General features: G+C 46.9%; 1 protein-coding gene across 1 annotated transcript in view; it reads left to right on the forward strand.

Moving 5' to 3' along the window:
• Nucleotides 1-17,400, forward strand: part of LOC146548102 (NACHT, LRR and PYD domains-containing protein 12-like) — a 431,005-nt gene that overhangs the window by 259,740 nt on the left and 153,865 nt on the right. The window contains exons 5-6 of the mRNA XM_085265026.1: nt 4,380-4,574; nt 13,156-13,332. Coding sequence (XP_085121152.1) covers nt 4,380-4,574; nt 13,156-13,332 — 372 coding nt within the window. The remainder of the gene's footprint in view (nt 1-4,379; nt 4,575-13,155; nt 13,333-17,400) is intronic.

Consider the following 17,400-nt stretch of genomic DNA (forward strand, 5'->3'; position numbering starts at 1 on the left):
ATAGCTAGCGGGGGCAAGGCTCACTAGAGCCCGTGAGAGCACCGGACTCCCGGCAAATCGTTTTCAAACCCACCGCGGTCTTTCGCTACTCAGGTTAAACATATACAAGTCACTTAGATAACTTAAAAATGTTATTGTTTGGCTTTTTTTAGTATTTTATTTGTTCCTGAGTAAATCGGTTTGGCTGAGATTAAAGTTATAGTTTTTACACAGCTGAATAAATGTCAAGCAGACAGCTGATTATCAGAAGTGTGAGATGCTGGAGAATATACTCCGGTGTCCTGTTATATTTTAGATAGCAAGGAGTTTATTAAACTTTACCGAAACAATCTGCAAATTTCATTAAAATTTAATAAACTATCATCTTGTCTTTATTTTTAGTTAGCACAAACACTTCAAGCTGTAAGCTAATGATGGTTATATAAGAGCAGATGCATGCTTGTGCAGTAAGCTGTATGTTTTATGTCCAATGGATGATGATCTGATTAGTCGACTAATCGCAAAAATAATCGATGACTAATCGACTATCAAAATAATCGTTTGTGGCAGCCCTAAGTGCAGCACTGCAGAGTCACACTGCTGTAAATTTGAACACATTCTGTACTGTACAGGAGACACGGCACAAGATTGGCTGATGATGGTCTACAGCCAATCAGGACGCAGAACACAATGCGCTGTAAAAAACAAAAACATGCAAAATTGCACAAAAAAGATCAGCGAAACAGCGAGGCCGCCAAAGGTGAACTGTGTTACAGCGAGGGACCAGCGTATATGTGGTTGTTGGGACGATAAATGTCTTTGAGCTTGTGTCAGAAGACGAGCTGCAGCTTTCTGGACCAGCTGCAGTCTTGCCAGGCAGGTCCCACTAACTCCAACATATAAGGAGTTACAATAATCCAGCTGGGACGTCATGAAAACGTGGATCGCCCGTTCAAGGTTTTTAAAAGATAGAAATGATCTCACCTTAGATAAAAGCCTCAGTTTGAAGAAAGACCGCTGTACAACTGAGCTCAGCTGTTTTTCAAATTGCCGTCAAATATAAGCCCCAAATGTAATAATGCGATTTAATAAAAGAGCTGAACCAGTCTAATAGAGCGCCCTTGATGCCGCCATGCTCCAATGGTGAGGTCAAGATGCTGTGGTCAAGGCAGCGGTCAGATCCAAAAGCACAGCGGAGTCTCCTGATCAGTGGCTGATAAAAGATCATTAAGAACTTTTCAAAGTGCAGTTTCAGTGCTGTGAAGAGCTTTAAAACCAGACTGAAACCTTTACAACAGATTGCAGCTGAACAAATATAATCTTTTACAAAATCTTCGACAGGAAGGAAAGCTTTGAAATAGGCCTGAAATTTGAGCGGACAGAGGATCCAGATCAGGTTTTTAGTACAGGATGTACAACAGCATGTTTAAAACAGGCTGTACAACACCTGAACTAAGACTGCTGTTAAAAATCGCTAAGATGTCGGAACCGACAACCTTTAAAATCTTTTTAAACACGTGTTGGAACAACTTCATTTGGACAAGATGATGTCTTTATAGCATCACATCGTTCCTCCACCTGATCAAACCACACAGGCTCAAACTGATCAAAAACAGCTGAGCAGGTGAATATTTTAGCCCCGGTGCGATCTCGGGCGAGAGTATCGATGATGGCCAAAGGGCAGCGTCCAGCTCTACGGCCGCTGAAGAGCAGACTCAACAGACGCACGTGATGTGGATCCTACTGCTCTAAAACTGGAGCTTCTTCAATCCATTAAAGAGGACATTAGTACGCTGTTAAAAGAAGAACTCAGAAATGCATTGAAAGAAGATTTTGACAATATAAGGGCTGACGTGCAAGGACTGAGAAATGAGATCGCTAACAGCATGGCGGCGACGTGCGGCAAAGTTGATGGAGTAAAGGTTACAGTGAAAGAAGCTGAGGATGGGCTGTCAATGTGGAGCGATGAGGTGACCACCCTGCAGTCTACAGTAGAGAGTATGAAGGAGGAGCTGTCTGACCTGAAGGATAAATGTGATGAAGGCAGGAAGCGGAGAGCTAACATCCACATCATAGGGATCCCAGAGGGCCTGGACTCGAGCTCCTCCACGGCCGTATCCGTGCTACTACGTGAAGTGCTGGGTATGGATAAAGACGTTATTGTCGACCGCTCACACAGGAGCCCTATCCTGAGAAAGCCAGCTGGTAACCCGCACGCCGTCATAGCCGAGCGTCACTACTACCAGGATTGTGTGGCTACGCCGTGCCAGGGCCCAAGCCCCGCTTGAGTTTAACGGACAACCTATTGCAATATTACGACTGGGCGATATGACCCAAAGTTCATATCTCGATATTCTTTAGCTGGATGGCGATATACGATATATATCTCGATATTTTTAAAGCCAGAAAGTACGAACAAAAAGAGAGTTCTTAGTCAAAGCTGTGTCCCAAATCTCACACAGGCACATTTATTAACATACAGCGTAGATGTACATGAAACAATTACTCAGGAATAAATGATCAGCATTTATTAAATAATAATGCTCCATAAATAAAAGAAAACAATGTTGTGTTTGTGCATAACAAAAAGCTCACAATCGTGCAGTCAAAATGTAAACAGACGCTGAGCATAATAACAAGCAGCTGCTCTGTTCCCAGGTTCTACTGCGTGACTGACAGCCTGGAGTTTGAAACCCTCTTTGTAACCGTGTCTCTTACAGGTGCCATTTATGGTCCTTATACACACTCAATACAGTAATATTACGTTGAAGCAGAGTACGTATCACTCCGCGAGGCTCCTCGTAGCTGTAATGCTCCAACAATCCATCAAGCGGTGCGGCCTCGTAGCTGAGCAAAGTCGTACCAAAACATCTTTTGAAAGGTTTCTGAGCGCCGTGTAGCACATAAAATCGGTTCGAGGTCAGTAAGCACAACCAGAATTCATCCATAAGCCGCACTGTCGATTTATGAGAAAATTACAGGATTTTAAGTGCAGAAAATATAGTTTATGGTTTTCATTTGATCTTAGCAAATATCTACGCCTCTAATTGGGACGATCACAGATTTTTCACTAATGTCTTTGCGCGGCTCCCCAATATGTCATCACACAATATCATCTTTGAGGGAGACCTAAACTGCTCATTATCTGCTATGGACCACAGTTCACACAAAAGTACACTTAGTCCAAACTCAGCATGCGTCATTCAGAGCTTTCTTGATAATTATGGGCTGGCTGATGTATAAAGAGATTTCATAATCCTGCTTCACGTCAATACTCTTTTTTTCTAATGTCCATAAAACATATATTTGTATAGAAAAACGTCTCCCTTTAGTTACAGAATGTGATTATAAGACTCTGGTGATTTCTCCTCTTGTTTTTTCAATGTGTATTCCTGATGCCTGCTCCAACTATCAGCCATGGAGATTCAACTCAGTGTTGTTATCAGATGAAGAGTTTGTCAGTTACAAAAGGTCTCAAAGAGATTTTTTTTCTATTAATCAGACCCCAGAGATGTCATCATCAGTCATTTGGGAATCTCTAAAAGCATCTGAGAGGCCAAATAATTTCATTTTGTGCCAAACAAAGTGCAACACTGAAAGAACATCATCCATAAATATTGAGTAAGAACTGGACTCTCATACAGCGAGACTCAAATGCCTTTAAACATCAGCTTATCCTGCTGATCCAAGTCCAACACTGAGTTTGTAAAAACATGTTTGTCAATCATTTTGTTTGGTTTCTGAGGAAAATGATTCAATAAGTTGCTGCTAATACACAACATTTCATCATATTTCCTCATAACCCTCTTTTGTCTGACCATTTGATCCCATTTGAATTTGCAATAAAGGATCCACAGAGTTTGGTGACAATAATGACAGTAGATGTTTGTGTGAAAGTGCTGGAAGCAAATGAGTGTGTGATGTTCTTTCAGTGTTGCACTTTGTAGACGCTCCCTGAGCACTGGTCTCACAGCCAGCTGCACATAGAGACCAGTGTTGTTAGTCCAGGTCAGAAGATGACTTGTTGGAATGAAAATGAGCTTGTAGTTTGTCTGCTTTAATAATGTGACTGGAAAAAGGTGTTGGACTTCAAATATGTCCATTTCTGTCACACTTCACCTTTAAAAGTGAAGCCATGTGGTTCCTGGAAGGAAAAACACGACTTTTTCAAGTCTTTGTCCTGTTTTTATGAGAAATGTACGACTTTAATGTGAAACATTCAGAGTTTTTTCTCTTGTTGTGTTTGTTTGAAGCTGCTTCCTGTTGGCTTCAGCTGTTTGGAGTTTCCATTTTCTAAACTTCTACATTCTGAACCTTCTTCAGCTCTGAACAGATGATGAAACACTGAATGATTTCAAGCACTTTGTCTAATAAACTTACATCTTTCATTCTTTATACAGATTGAAGAGCTGTGGTTTGTCAAAGATCAGCTGTGATTATCTGGCAGCAGCACTGAAGTCCAACCCCTCCCATCTGAGAGAGCTGGACCTGAGTAATGACTCCTTGTCTTTGAACAACAACAACCTGAAGGATCCAGGAGTGAAGCATCTGTGTGGTTTCCTGGAGAGTCCAGGATGTAAACTTGAAACTCTGAGGTCAGTCAGCATGTTTTAGTTGTGCTGAGATGAATATGATGTGAAAGTTGTGCTGACACTAAACTGCAGACATCAGGCTGATATTATACTGATCCACACTGAGGATCTTCATGGTAAAGTCTGTTTTCTTCTTCTCTGGTTTAGTCCATTGACTGCAGCAGAACAATGTTCACATTTCAAACAGTGATACTCAACGTATGGCCCACGGCCCACACGCGGCCTGCCCACCTTTCCTGATTCAGAGAGAGGGGACCCTGATTAACTGTGTAGCTTCTTCCTCACAGTTCTAAGTATCAGACACAACAATGAATAATCCACAGCTGACTGTCTTTAGCAGGTCAAAGGTCACGGCACACAGCAGACAGTCAGAAATATTCTAACTCTGATCATTTATCAGTTGTGACACTGTGAGACTTGATCAGAGGTGTGATCATCACAGCAGAGGCCTTTGTGTCAAAGTCACTGAGGATCAAACAGAAACACATGAAGCAGATTTTCCTCTTCTGGCTTTTTATAGCAGATAACCTTCAAAATATTCTGCAGTCGATCAAAAACTGAAGCAAACCATGAAGCAACATGTGAACATGAGCTGATGCTGCTGAAGTGAAGCAAAGTTACAGAGGTTTGATTACAGACACAGCTGAGAGTTTGTAATCTGTCATCATTTTAAAAAGTTTCCATGGAACAGCAGAAATGAGGCTTTACTGTCAGAGGCCGACAGCACTGAACACAACAGCAGACTGGTGGCTAATAAACAGTGAATGATGCAGAAACAGATGTTTGAAGCTGTTCTTGGAGTACACTGAGAGAGAGAGAGCTGTGCAGGCAGGAACAGCCAAAGTCAGAGAGAATTCATGAGCATATTGATCAAACGTGAAGCAGAGTTTGGATCTTCTTTTGCTGCTGCTTCACTCAGTTTTGGTTGGAGACAGATGAAACCTGCAGCTTCAGGATCTGGCGGCTCCTCTGTGGAGATCGTTGACAGCACCAAATTCCTGGGCGTACACCTGGAGAAGGACCTCGGCTGGTCCCTCAACACCAGCTCCCTGCACAAGAAAGCCCAACAGCGTCTCTTCTTTCTGAGAAGACTGAGAAAGGCCCGTCTTCCACCACCGATCCTGACCACCTTCTATAGAGGAACTATTGAGAGCATCCTGAGCGGCTGCATCACTGTCTGGTTTGGGAGCTGTGCCATATCAGACCGCAAGACCCTACAGCGGATAGTGGGAACAGCAGAGAAGATCATCGGGGTCTCTCTAACCTCTATTGAGGACATCTACACCACACGCTGCATTCGCAAAGCCACCAGCATTGTGGCTGATCGGACACACCCCTCTCACACACTCTTTACACTCCTGCCATCTGGAAAAAGGTACCGAAGCATTCGGGCACGCACATCCAGACTGTGCAACAGCTTTTTTCCACAAGCCATCCGTCTCCTCAGCAAAAAGGGACTGACTGATAAACACGCACACACACACATACACTAACATTATCACTCAGCTTAACTCAAATACCTCAAAACATTGAGACTGGACTGACTAACCAACACAAGCGCAAACACACTGACCTACACCACCAAACCATCGCACACACCAACCTGTAAATGCTCTTTTGCACAATATTATTACTAGATATATTATATATTATTATTTTTTTTGCACTAACTTGTCTTGTAGCACCTTGGTTCCTGGAGGAACGTTGTTTCGCCTCACTGTGTATTTTTAAACTGTATATGGTTGAAGTGACAATAAAGTTGAACTTGAACTTGAACTTGAACTTGTGAGCTGTCCACTTTCAGCCCCGACGGCGTGTCCGTGTACGTGCCGTCGAGTGAACGATCCACGCTCTGTGTTTCCATCTTTGTGTGTTTAGCTGCTCTCATTTACTGTTTTATCTGTTTGCTGCTTGTTGAAATAGTTTGTGAGCTTTAACCTGAGATTCTGGCAAAATACATTTATATTAAACATCGATTCAGGATTGAATGAATCAACATCGTTTTATTCAAATTAAAACCATTTAAATGGGAACATGAATTTTTTACAGCCGCCTCTAATGCTGGGTAATGTCAGCTGGTCCATGTGCAGCTGGCTGTGAGGCTCAGGGAGCGTCTACAAAGTGCAACACTGAAAGAACATCATCCATAAATATTGAGTAAGAACTGGACTCTCATACAGCGAGACTCAAATGCCTTTAAACATCAGCTTATCCTGCTGATCCAAGTCCAACACTGAGTTTGTAAAAACATGTTTGTCAATCATTTTGTTTGGTTTCTGAGGAAAAAGATTCAATAAGTTGCTGCTAATACACAACATTTCATCATATTTCCTCATAACCCTCTTTTGTCTGACCATTTGATCCCATTTGAATTTGCAATAAAGGATCCACAGAGTTTGGTGACAATAATGACAGTAGATGTTTGTGTGAAAGTGCTGGAAGCAAATGAGTGTGTGATGTTCTTTCAGTGTTGCACTTTGTAGACGCTCCCTGAGCACTGGTCTCACAGCCAGCTGCACATAGAGACCAGTGTTGTTAGTCCAGGTCAGAAGATGACTTGTTGGAATGAAAATGAGCTTGTAGTTTGTCTGCTTTAATAATGTGACTGGAAAAAGGTGTTGGTTCCCTTTCAGTCGATTCACTCGGTACAACACATAAGTATGGGATATCACGCCCTCGCGTGTCCTGGCTGAAGAAACCTTTATTCACGCCTTTACGGCAGATGACGTGTGATGACACGCGCAAGGCCCCGCCCGCACATATAGCCGCTGCCATCACCGTCATCCCTCAGTTCTTACGCTCTTCACCTCGCTGAGAACACCTCTGCTGAGTTGGGCTAGCTAGCTACTGCTAGTTAGCTCCGTTGTCTGCCAACTTGAACCTAGCTTAACTGCCCCTGTTGGTGTTAGCCTCCACCGCCCAGCTGGTGCGTAGGCTGCCCGCGGGGCGCTATTTTCAAGTTTTTCTTGTGCAGCGTTTCGCTTTGCGTTTTGGGAATGGACTCCAAACCGAAGCGAGCAAAGCAGAAATCTTCTGTTCGCCCCTGTCCTCAGGGATGTGGTTTCTCTTTGCACGACAGCGACCAGCACGATGCCTGCCCTGTCTGCCTGGGGATCGTCCACGCTAGGAGAGCGTTGACGGAGCCCGAAGCTTGTGCGTTTTGTCGCCAGCTCCGACGCTCGACCCTGGAAAGACGGGTGACGTTTGTGGAAAGAGTGCTGGGACGCTCGGCTGTCGCACGGCATGACCCTCTTCTTTCCGAGTCTGGAGCCCCGGCTTCGTCCGAGTCCGAAGACGAAAATTTTCAGGTCGATGTCCCCGCGATTAGCTGGGCTGACCACATGGAATACGTTGACGGGTTAGCCGATGACGGACCGGAACCATGCAGGAGCGCTGACGGGCTTCAGCCTGGGTTGAAGCCCGCCAGCGCTCCCCAGGAAGACGATGACGTGCTGGACATCGGCCTGGACATCCATGGTTTGTCGGAGGATGAGCAGGAGAGCTCATTGTCGACCCAATATGCCGCCGCTGCTGCGCCGGTCGGCCACGATGACACCTCTCTTTTCTCCCTGTTTCGCCGTGCCGCTGAGAAGCTGCAGGTGGACTGGCCCTCTCCTCCACCAGCTCGGAAGCCGTCGCGGTTTGCGGGTTTTTTCCTTCCACCGGAGCCCGCAACGGCCAAAAACTGCCTCCCCATGTTCCCAGACTTTCTCTGCGAGCTAACAGCGTCATGGGACAAACCTCTGTCTACCCGCGTCACTGTGCCCGGCTATGGACAGTACATGGAATTGGACGGCGCCGAGGGAGCTGGTTTAGCTAACCCACCCCCTATGGAGCCGTCTCTGGCTGCTTATCTGGCCCCGTCCCATAACCATGGTGTCGGTGGCCCCGCAACTCTGCCGTCCAAGCACTGCAGATTCTCGGCCTCGCAGCTGGAGAAGATTTATCGGGCTCAGGCCGGCACCGCTCGAGCCATGAGCTCCGTCACCATGCTCCAGACGTACCAAGCAATGTGCCTGGCGGAGCTTGGATCGCTGGTTCCGGAGGACAGCCCGCTGTCACCTCTTCTTAACGAGGTTAGAGTCACCACGGATTACATCCTCCGTGCGTCTCGCTGTGCAGCGCTCTCCCTGGGCAGAGGGATGGCTTCGACAGTGGTGGCGCAGAGGCACCTGTGGCTGACCCTCTCCGACGTCCCTGATAGAGACAGAGCTGTGTATCTGGACGCACCAGTGTCTGCGGCTGGGTTATTCGGACATTCACTTGAAGCCATTCAGGCTAGATTCGATCTGAGGAAGAAGCAGACGGAAGCTCTGCGCGACATCATCCCCAGACGCCAGCCCCAGCCCAAGCCCACTGCTAGCTCTCACAGGCCCGCCGCTCCTCTGACAGCTGGCAAGAGACCGGCGCCCACTGCTGGAGTGGGAGGGCCGCCGGCGAGAGCACGTACTCCGGCCCGAGCTCCACGCCAGTCGGCCTGGGGCAAAGGCCCTCCCCCGGGCCCCCGACGGGACCCGACGCCCAGGAGGAAGAAGCCTCAGCCCTCCTAGCTGTGATTGCGAGTGGGGAAGGGATCCGGCAGCAGGGAGACGCTGCTCTTACCCCTCTGTTGCCGCACAAGAGGTGCCGCTTAAGTTCTGTTCAGGTTGTCAGCCCCAGAAGGCGCTGCACTTCCCTATCGCGGTCTCCCAAGCACATAACCCCTGCACACGGTTCAGATGTGTTGAATGTTCAAGCGACCACATCGAGTGTTCCCGCTGTTTTTCATTGTTATGCCCCGGAAAAGGTGCACCCAACAAAATGTATAAATGTACATGTTCCCATGTTGCAATCAATAAAGAGTGTTGTTTACTCTCAAACAATCTCAAATGCTCAACCTGCAGGCGAAATGAGCCAGGTCAGGCAGGGGATGCAGTCCCCTGCAGACACACTGGGGGGCGACGGCGCCCCGCCGTCAGTGCTGCAGGCCAGCCGGCTGGCTGCTCACTTCCCTCAGTGGCGCGCTTGCGCCCCCTCTCCGTGGGTGCTGCAAACCGTTGCCATGGGTTACCGGTTGCAGTTCCGGGTCAAGCCGCCTCGTTTCCAAAGAGTCGTGAACACGATTGTCAACCCCGAGGCAGCCTTGGTACTCAGAGAGGAAATACAGGCGCTATTACAGAAGAGAGCAATACGGGTGGTCCCCGCTTCGGAGACGGACAAAGGTTGGTACAGCCGTTATTTTGTCATTCCGAAGAAAGGGGGAGGGCTTCGTCCCATCCTCGACCTGCGAGTCTTGAACACGTACCTGCGAACGTACAGGTTCAAGATGCTAACACTCAGACAGCTCCTGAGTGCAGTCGGCCCGGGAGATTGGTTTGCGACAATCGATCTAACAGATGCTTATTTTCATGTCGCTATACACCCGAAACACAGGCAGTTTCTGAGGTTTGCATTCGAGGGCGTAGCCTACGAATACCTAGTGCTGCCGTTCGGGCTGTCGCTCGCTCCCCGCACCTTTACGAAATGTGCCGAGGCAGCGCTAGCGCCCCTCAGGAAGAGGGGCATCCGCATCTTGGCCTACCTGGACGACTGGGCTCTCGTGGCTTGCTCCAGAGAACAGGCGGAGACGCAGCTGTCGCGGGTTCTGTCACACATTCAGACACTGGGGTTCTCTGTGAACTTTCAGAAGAGCTCGCTAATCCCAGGTCAACAGATCGCTTTTCTCGGTCTGGAAATATGCTCTCTTTCCAGCCGCGCACGGTTGTCAGAGCACAGAGTGGCCGCGTTTCATCGCTGCCTCGCTCAATTTCAGCTGGGACGCAGACTGCGTTTCCAGACGATATTGCGCTTGTTGGGCATGATGGCATCTATGATCGCCGTAGTGCCGCTTGGGCTGTTGAAAATGAGAGCGTTTCAACGCTGGACTCTCTCTCACCGTTTGTGTGCTTCGCGTCACCTCCGGAGGAGGCTGCCGGTGACTGCGTCTTGCATGCTAGCTCTCCGTCCTTGGAGGGAGCCCGGGCTACTGCACCAGGGCTCTCGGATTGGGAGGGTGTTGTTTCGCAAGGTGGTGTCCACAGATGCTTCCCTAAGTGGGTGGGGAGCGCTGTGCGAGGGTGCGTCAGTGAGAGGGATCTGGTCCGCGGCTCAGCGCCAGCTGCACATCAACCACTTAGAGCTGTTAGCAGTGTTCTTAGCTCTAAAGCGTTTCCGTCCAGTCCTGCAGGGCCAGCATGTCTTAGTCAGGACGGACAATTCAACAGTGGTGTCTTATATAAACAGGCAGGGAGGAACACGCTCTCTTCCCCTGTTGCAGCTGTCTCGCTCTCTGCTGTTATGGTGCAGTGTTCATTTTCTGACTCTAAGAGCCACCCATGTCCCGGGCCACCTGAACCTGGGGCCGGACCTTCTCTCCAGGGGGGGTCCTCTGGTGAGAGAATGGAGGTTACACCCTTCAATAGTGGCTCAGATTTGGGATCTATTTGGCGAGGCGCAAATAGATCTTTTTGCTTCCAGGGTGAATGCTCACTGCCCCCTGTACTTCTCCATAATCGACCACGATGCACCCTTGGGCTTGGACGCGCTAGCGCACCAATGGCCAGACGTGCTCCTGTATGCATTTCCCCCAGTGGAAATGATATCTCCAATTCTGGAGAGGGTGCGTCGGCATTCCCTCTCTCTGATCCTGGTGGCCCCTTGGTGGCCCGCGAAGTCGTGGTATGCAGAAATAATCAGCCTGCTTGCAGCAAGTCCTTGGCAGCTTCCTCTCCGCAGGGATCTCCTCTCTCAGGCGGGGGGGGAAGTGTTTCATCCGCGCCCGGATCTGTGGCACCTTCATGCTTACCTGCTGAGAGGTTAAACTTGGTTGCTAAGGGTCTGCCACCTAGTGTGGTAGCGACGATTCAGAGCGCCAGGGCCTCGTCTACTAGAGGCTTGTACGCTTACAAATGGCGAGCCTTCGAGCGATGGTGCCAGGACCGCCACACTCTCCCATTTCAGTGCTCTATTGTGGATGTTTTGACATTCCTGCAGGAGCTGTTGGATAAAGGCCTTTCGTTTTCGACGATCAAGGTTTATTTAGCGGCTATATCTGCTTGTCATATCGGTTTTGACGGGGTGACACCAGGTGCGCATCCCCTCGCCGTGCGTTTTCTGAAAGGGGTTCGCCGGCTGAGGCCCGTGCTTAAGTCCAGTGTCCCGGCTTGGGACTTGTCTTTGGTGCTGGAGGCCCTTTGTGGCCCTCCGTTTGAACCCGTTGAGTCGGTAGATATGAAACTTCTTTCGTATAAGACCGCATTACTTCTCGCTTTGGCCTCGGCGAAGCGAGTGGGGGACCTTCATGCGCTGTCTGTGCATCCTGCCTGCACACAGTTTTCTCCTGATGGCCGCAAGGTCGTATTGCGTCCGAATGCCGCCTATCTTCCCAAGGTCATGCCTGCATCTTATAGTTCAATGGAGTTTGAGTTGCTGAGCTTTTGCTCCCCTCCTTTTGAATCTGAGGAGCAGAGGAGGGTGCATTCTCTTTGTCCGGTGCGTGCGCTACGCACCTACATTGAGCGCACTCGGGATGTGCGTTTGTGTGACCAGTTGTTTGTCTGCTTCGCTAATCCGAATAGGGGTAGAGCTCTGTCCAGACAGAGGCTGTCCCACTGGATTGTAGAAGCTATTTCGCTGGCATACAGCACCGGAGGTTTTGCGTTGCCCCACGGGGTGGGAGCTCATTCCACCAGGGGGATGGCGACCTCATGGGCTCTTTTTAGAGGGGTGCCTGTGGCTGATATTTGTGCAGCGGCTAATTGGGCGTCGCCGCACACTTTTGTGCGGTTTTATCGGTTGGACGTTACAGCCCCTTCGGTGGCTCATGCTGTCCTTTCTGCTGGGTCTACCACTCACTAAGGATGTGGTGGTCCCGTTCCGGTTCGGTGGCTGCTCTGCGGGGCGTGTATATAGGTCCCATACTTATGTGTTGTACCGAGTGAATCGACTGAAAGGGAACGATTAGTTATGTCTATAACTTCTGTTCCCTGAAGGAGAGGAACGAGGTACAACACAGGGTGGCCCCACTGAGCAGTTGGCTCGGTGAAGAGCGGCTATCGAACTGAGGGATGACGGTGATGGCAGCGGCTATATGTGCGGGCGGGGCCTTGCGCGTGTCATCACACGTCATCTGCCGTAAAGGCGTGAATAAAGGTTTCTTCAGCCAGGACACGCGAGGGCGTGATATCCCATACTTATGTGTTGTACCTCGTTCCTCTCCTTCAGGGAACAGAAGTTATAGACATAACTAATCGACTTCAAATATGTCCATTTCTGTCACACTTCACCTTTAAAAGTGAAGCCATGTGGTTCCTGGAAGGAAAAACACGACTTTTTCAAGTCTTTTTCCTGTTTTTATGAGAAATGTACGACTTTAATGTGAAACATTCAGAGTTTTTTCTCTTGTTGTGTTTGTTTGAAGCTGCTTCCTGTTGGCTTCAGCTGTTTGGAGTTTCCATTTTCTAAACTTCTACATTCTGAACCTTCTTCAGCTCTGAACAGATGATGAAACACTGAATGATTTCAAGCACTTTGTCTAATAAACTTACATCTTTCATTCTTTATACAGATTGAAGAGCTGTGGTTTGTCAAAGATCAGCTGTGATTATCTGGCAGCAGCACTGAAGTCCAACCCCTCCCATCTGAGAGAGCTGGACCTGAGCTCCAACAACAAGCTGCAGGATCCAGGAGTGAAGCATCTGTGTGGTTTCCTGGAGAGTCCAGGATGTAAACTTGAAACTCTGAGGTCAGTCAGCATGTTTTAGTTGTGCTGAGATGAATATGATGTGAAAGTTGTGCTGACACTAAACTGCAGACATCAGGCTGATATTATACTGATCCACACTGAGGATCTTCATGGTAAAGTCTGTTTTCTTCTTCTCTGGTTTAGTCCATTGACTGCAGCAGAACAATGTTCACATTTCAAACAGTGATGCTCAACGTATGGCCCGCGGCCCACACGCGGCCTGCCCACCTTTCCTGATTCAGAGAGAGGGGACCCTGATTAACTGTGTAGCTTCTTCCTCACAGTTCTAAGTATCAGACACAACAATGAATAATCCACAGCTGACTGTCTTTAGCAGGTCAAAGGTCACGGCACACAGCAGACAGTCAGAAATATTCTAACTCTGATCATTTATCAGTTGTGACACTGTGAGACTTGATCAGAGGTGTGATCATCACAGCAGAGGCCTTTGTGTCAAAGTCACTGAGGATCAAACAGAAACACATGAAGCAGATTTTCCTCTTCTGGCTTTTTATAGCAGATAACCTTCAAAATATTCTGCAGTCGATCAAAAACTGAAGCAAACCATGAAGCAACATGTGAACATGAGCTGATGCTGCTGAAGTGAAGCAAAGTTACAGAGGTTTGATTACAGACACAGCTGAGAGTTTGTAATCTGTCATCATTTTAAAAAGTTTCCATGGAACAGCAGAAATGAGGCTTTACTGTCAGAGGCCGACAGCACTGAACACAACAGCAGACTGGTGGCTAATAAACAGTGAATGATGCAGAAACAGATGTTTGAAGCTGTTCTTGGAGTACACTGAGAGAGAGAGAGAGCTGTGCAGGCAGGAACAGCCAAAGTCAGAGAGAATTCATGAGCATATTGATCAAACGTGAAGCAGAGTTTGGATCTTCTTTTGCTGCTGCTTCACTCAGTTTTGGTTGGAGACAGATGAAACCTGCAGCTTCAGGATCTGTGAGCTGTCCACTTTCAGCCCCGACGGCGTGTCCGTGTACGTGCCGTCGAGTGAACGAGCCACGCTCTGTGTTTCCATCTTTGTGTGTTTAGCTGCTCTCATTTACTGTTTTATCTGTTTGCTGCTTGTTGAAATAGTTTGTGAGCTTTAACCTGAGATTCTGGCAAAATACATTTATATTAAACATCGATTCAGGATTGAATGAATCAACATCGTTTTATTCAAATTAAAACCATTTAAATGGGAACATGAATTTTTTACAGCCGCCTCTAATGCTGGGTAATGTCAGCTGGTCCATGTGCAGCTGGCTGTGAGGCTCAGGGAGCGTCTACAAAGTGCAACACTGAAAGAACATCATCCATAAATATTGAGTAAGAACTGGACTCTCATACAGCGAGACTCAAATGCCTTTAAACATCAGCTTATCCTGCTGATCCAAGTCCAACACTGAGTTTGTAAAAACATGTTTGTCAATCATTTTGTTTGGTTTCTGAGGAAAAAGATTCAATAAGTTGCTGCTAATACACAACATTTCATCATATTTCCTCATAACCCTCTTTTGTCTGACCATTTGATCCCATTTGAATTTGCAATAAAGGATCCACAGAGTTTGGTGACAATAATGACAGTAGATGTTTGTGTGAAAGTGCTGGAAGCAAATGAGTGTGTGATGTTCTTTCAGTGTTGCACTTTGTAGACGCTCCCTGAGCACTGGTCTCACAGCCAGCTGCACATAGAGACCAGTGTTGTTAGTCCAGGTCAGAAGATGACTTGTTGGAATGAAAATGAGCTTGTAGTTTGTCTGCTTTAATAATGTGACTGGAAAAAGGTGTTGGACTTCAAATATGTCCATTTCTGTCACACTTCACCTTTAAAAGTGAAGCCATGTGGTTCCTGGAAGGAAAAACACGACTTTTTCAAGTCTTTGTCCTGTTTTTATGAGAAATGTACGACTTTAATGTGAAACATTCAGAGTTTTTTCTCTTGTTGTGTTTGTTTGAAGCTGCTTCCTGTTGGCTTCAGCTGTTTGGAGTTTCCATTTTCTAAACTTCTACATTCTGAACCTTCTTCAGCTCTGAACAGATGATGAAACACTGAATGATTTCAAGCACTTTGTCTAATAAACTTACATCTTTCATTCTTTATACAGATTGAAGAGCTGTGATTTGTCAGATATTGGCCTTGATTATCTGGCAGCAGCGCTGAAGTCCAACCCCTCGTATCCCACAGAGGTGGACCTGAGTGGAACCTACAGCAACCTGAAGGATTCAGGAGTGAAGCATCTGTGTGGTTTCCTGGAGAATCCACGATGTCGATTTGAAACTCTGAGGTCAGTCAGCATGTTTTAGTTGTGCTGAGATGAATATGATGTGAAAGTTGTGCTGACACTAAACTGCAGACATCAGGCTGATATTATACTGATCCACACTGAGGATCTTCATGGTAAAGTCTGTTTTCTTCTTCTCTGGTTTAGTCCATTGACTGCAGCAGAACAATGTTCACATTTCAAACAGTGATACTCAACGTATGGCCCGCGGCCCACACGCGGCCTGCCCACCTTTCCTGATTCAGAGAGAGGGGACCCTGATTAACTGTGTAGCTTCTTCCTCACACTTCTAAGTATCAGACACAACAATGAATAATCCACAGCTGACTGTCTTTAGCAGGTCAAAGGTCACGGCACACAGCAGACAGTCAGAAATATTCTAACTCTGATCATTTATCAGTTGTGACACTGTGAGACTTGATCAGAGGTGTGATCATCACAGCAGAGGCCTTTGTGTCAAAGTCACTGAGGATCAAACAGAAACACATGAAGCAGATTTTCCTCTTCTGGCTTTTTATAGCAGATAACCTTCAAAATATTCTGCAGTCGATCAAAAACTGAAGCAAACCATGAAGCAACATGTGAACATGAGCTGATGCTGCTGAAGTGAAGCAAAGTTACAGAGGTTTGATTACAGACACAGCTGAGAGTTTGTAATCTGTCATCATTTTAAAAAGTTTCCATGGAACAGCAGAAATGAGGCTTTACTGTCAGAGGCCGACAGCACTGAACACAACAGCAGACTGGTGGCTAATAAACAGTGAATGATGCAGAAACAGATGTTTGAAGCTGTTCTTGGAGTACACTGAGAGAGAGAGAGCTGTGCAGGCAGGAACAGCCAAAGTCAGAGAGAATTCATGAGCATATTTATCAAACGTGAAGCAGAGTTTGGATCTTCTTTTGCTGCTGCTTCACTCAGTTTTGGTTGGAGACAGATGAAACCTGCAGCTTCAGGATCTGTGAGCTGTCCACTTTCAGCCCCGACGGCGTGTCCGTGTACGTGCCGTCGAGTGAACGATCCACGCTCTGTGTTTCCATCTTTGTGTGTTTAGCTGCTCTCATTTACTGTTTTATCTGTTTGCTGCTTGTTGAAATAGTTTGTGAGCTTTAACCTGAGATTCTGGCAAAATACATTTATATTAAACATCGATTCAGGATTGAATGAATCAACATCGTTTTATTCAAATTAAAACCATTTAAATGGGAACATGAATTTTTTACAGCCGCCTCTAATGCTGGGTAATGTCAGCTGGTCCATGTGCAGCTGGCTGTGAGGCTCAGGGAGCGTCGACAAAGTGCAACACTGAAAGAACATCATCCATAAATATTGAGTAAGAACTGGACTCTCATACAGCGAGACTCAAATGCCTTTAAACATCAGCTTATCCTGCTGATCCAAGTCCAACACTGAGTTTGTAAAAACATGTTTGTCAATCATTTTGTTTGGTTTCTGAGGAAAAAGATTCAATAACTTGCTGCTAATACACAACATTTCATCATATTTCCTCATAACCCTCTTTTGTCTGACCATTTGATCCCATTTGAATGTGCAATAAAGGATCCACAGAGTTTGGTGACAATAATGACAGTAGATGTTTGTGTGAAAGTGCTGGAAGCAAATGAGTGTGTGATGTTCTTTCAGTGTTGCACTTTGTAGACGCTCCCTGAGCACTGGTCTCACAGCCAGCTGCACATAGAGACCAGTGTTGTTAGTCCAGGTCAGAAGATGACTTGTTGGAATGAAAATGAGCTTGTAGTTTGTCTGCTTTAATAATGTGACTG

This window comes from Mchenga conophoros, linkage group LG23 (genome assembly GCF_057382185.1).
Source record: "Mchenga conophoros isolate Kocher_MC1m ecotype Shallow Benthic linkage group LG23, M_conophoros_male_GT1.1, whole genome shotgun sequence".
NCBI classification, from domain to species: Eukaryota; Metazoa; Chordata; class Actinopteri; order Cichliformes; family Cichlidae; genus Mchenga; species Mchenga conophoros.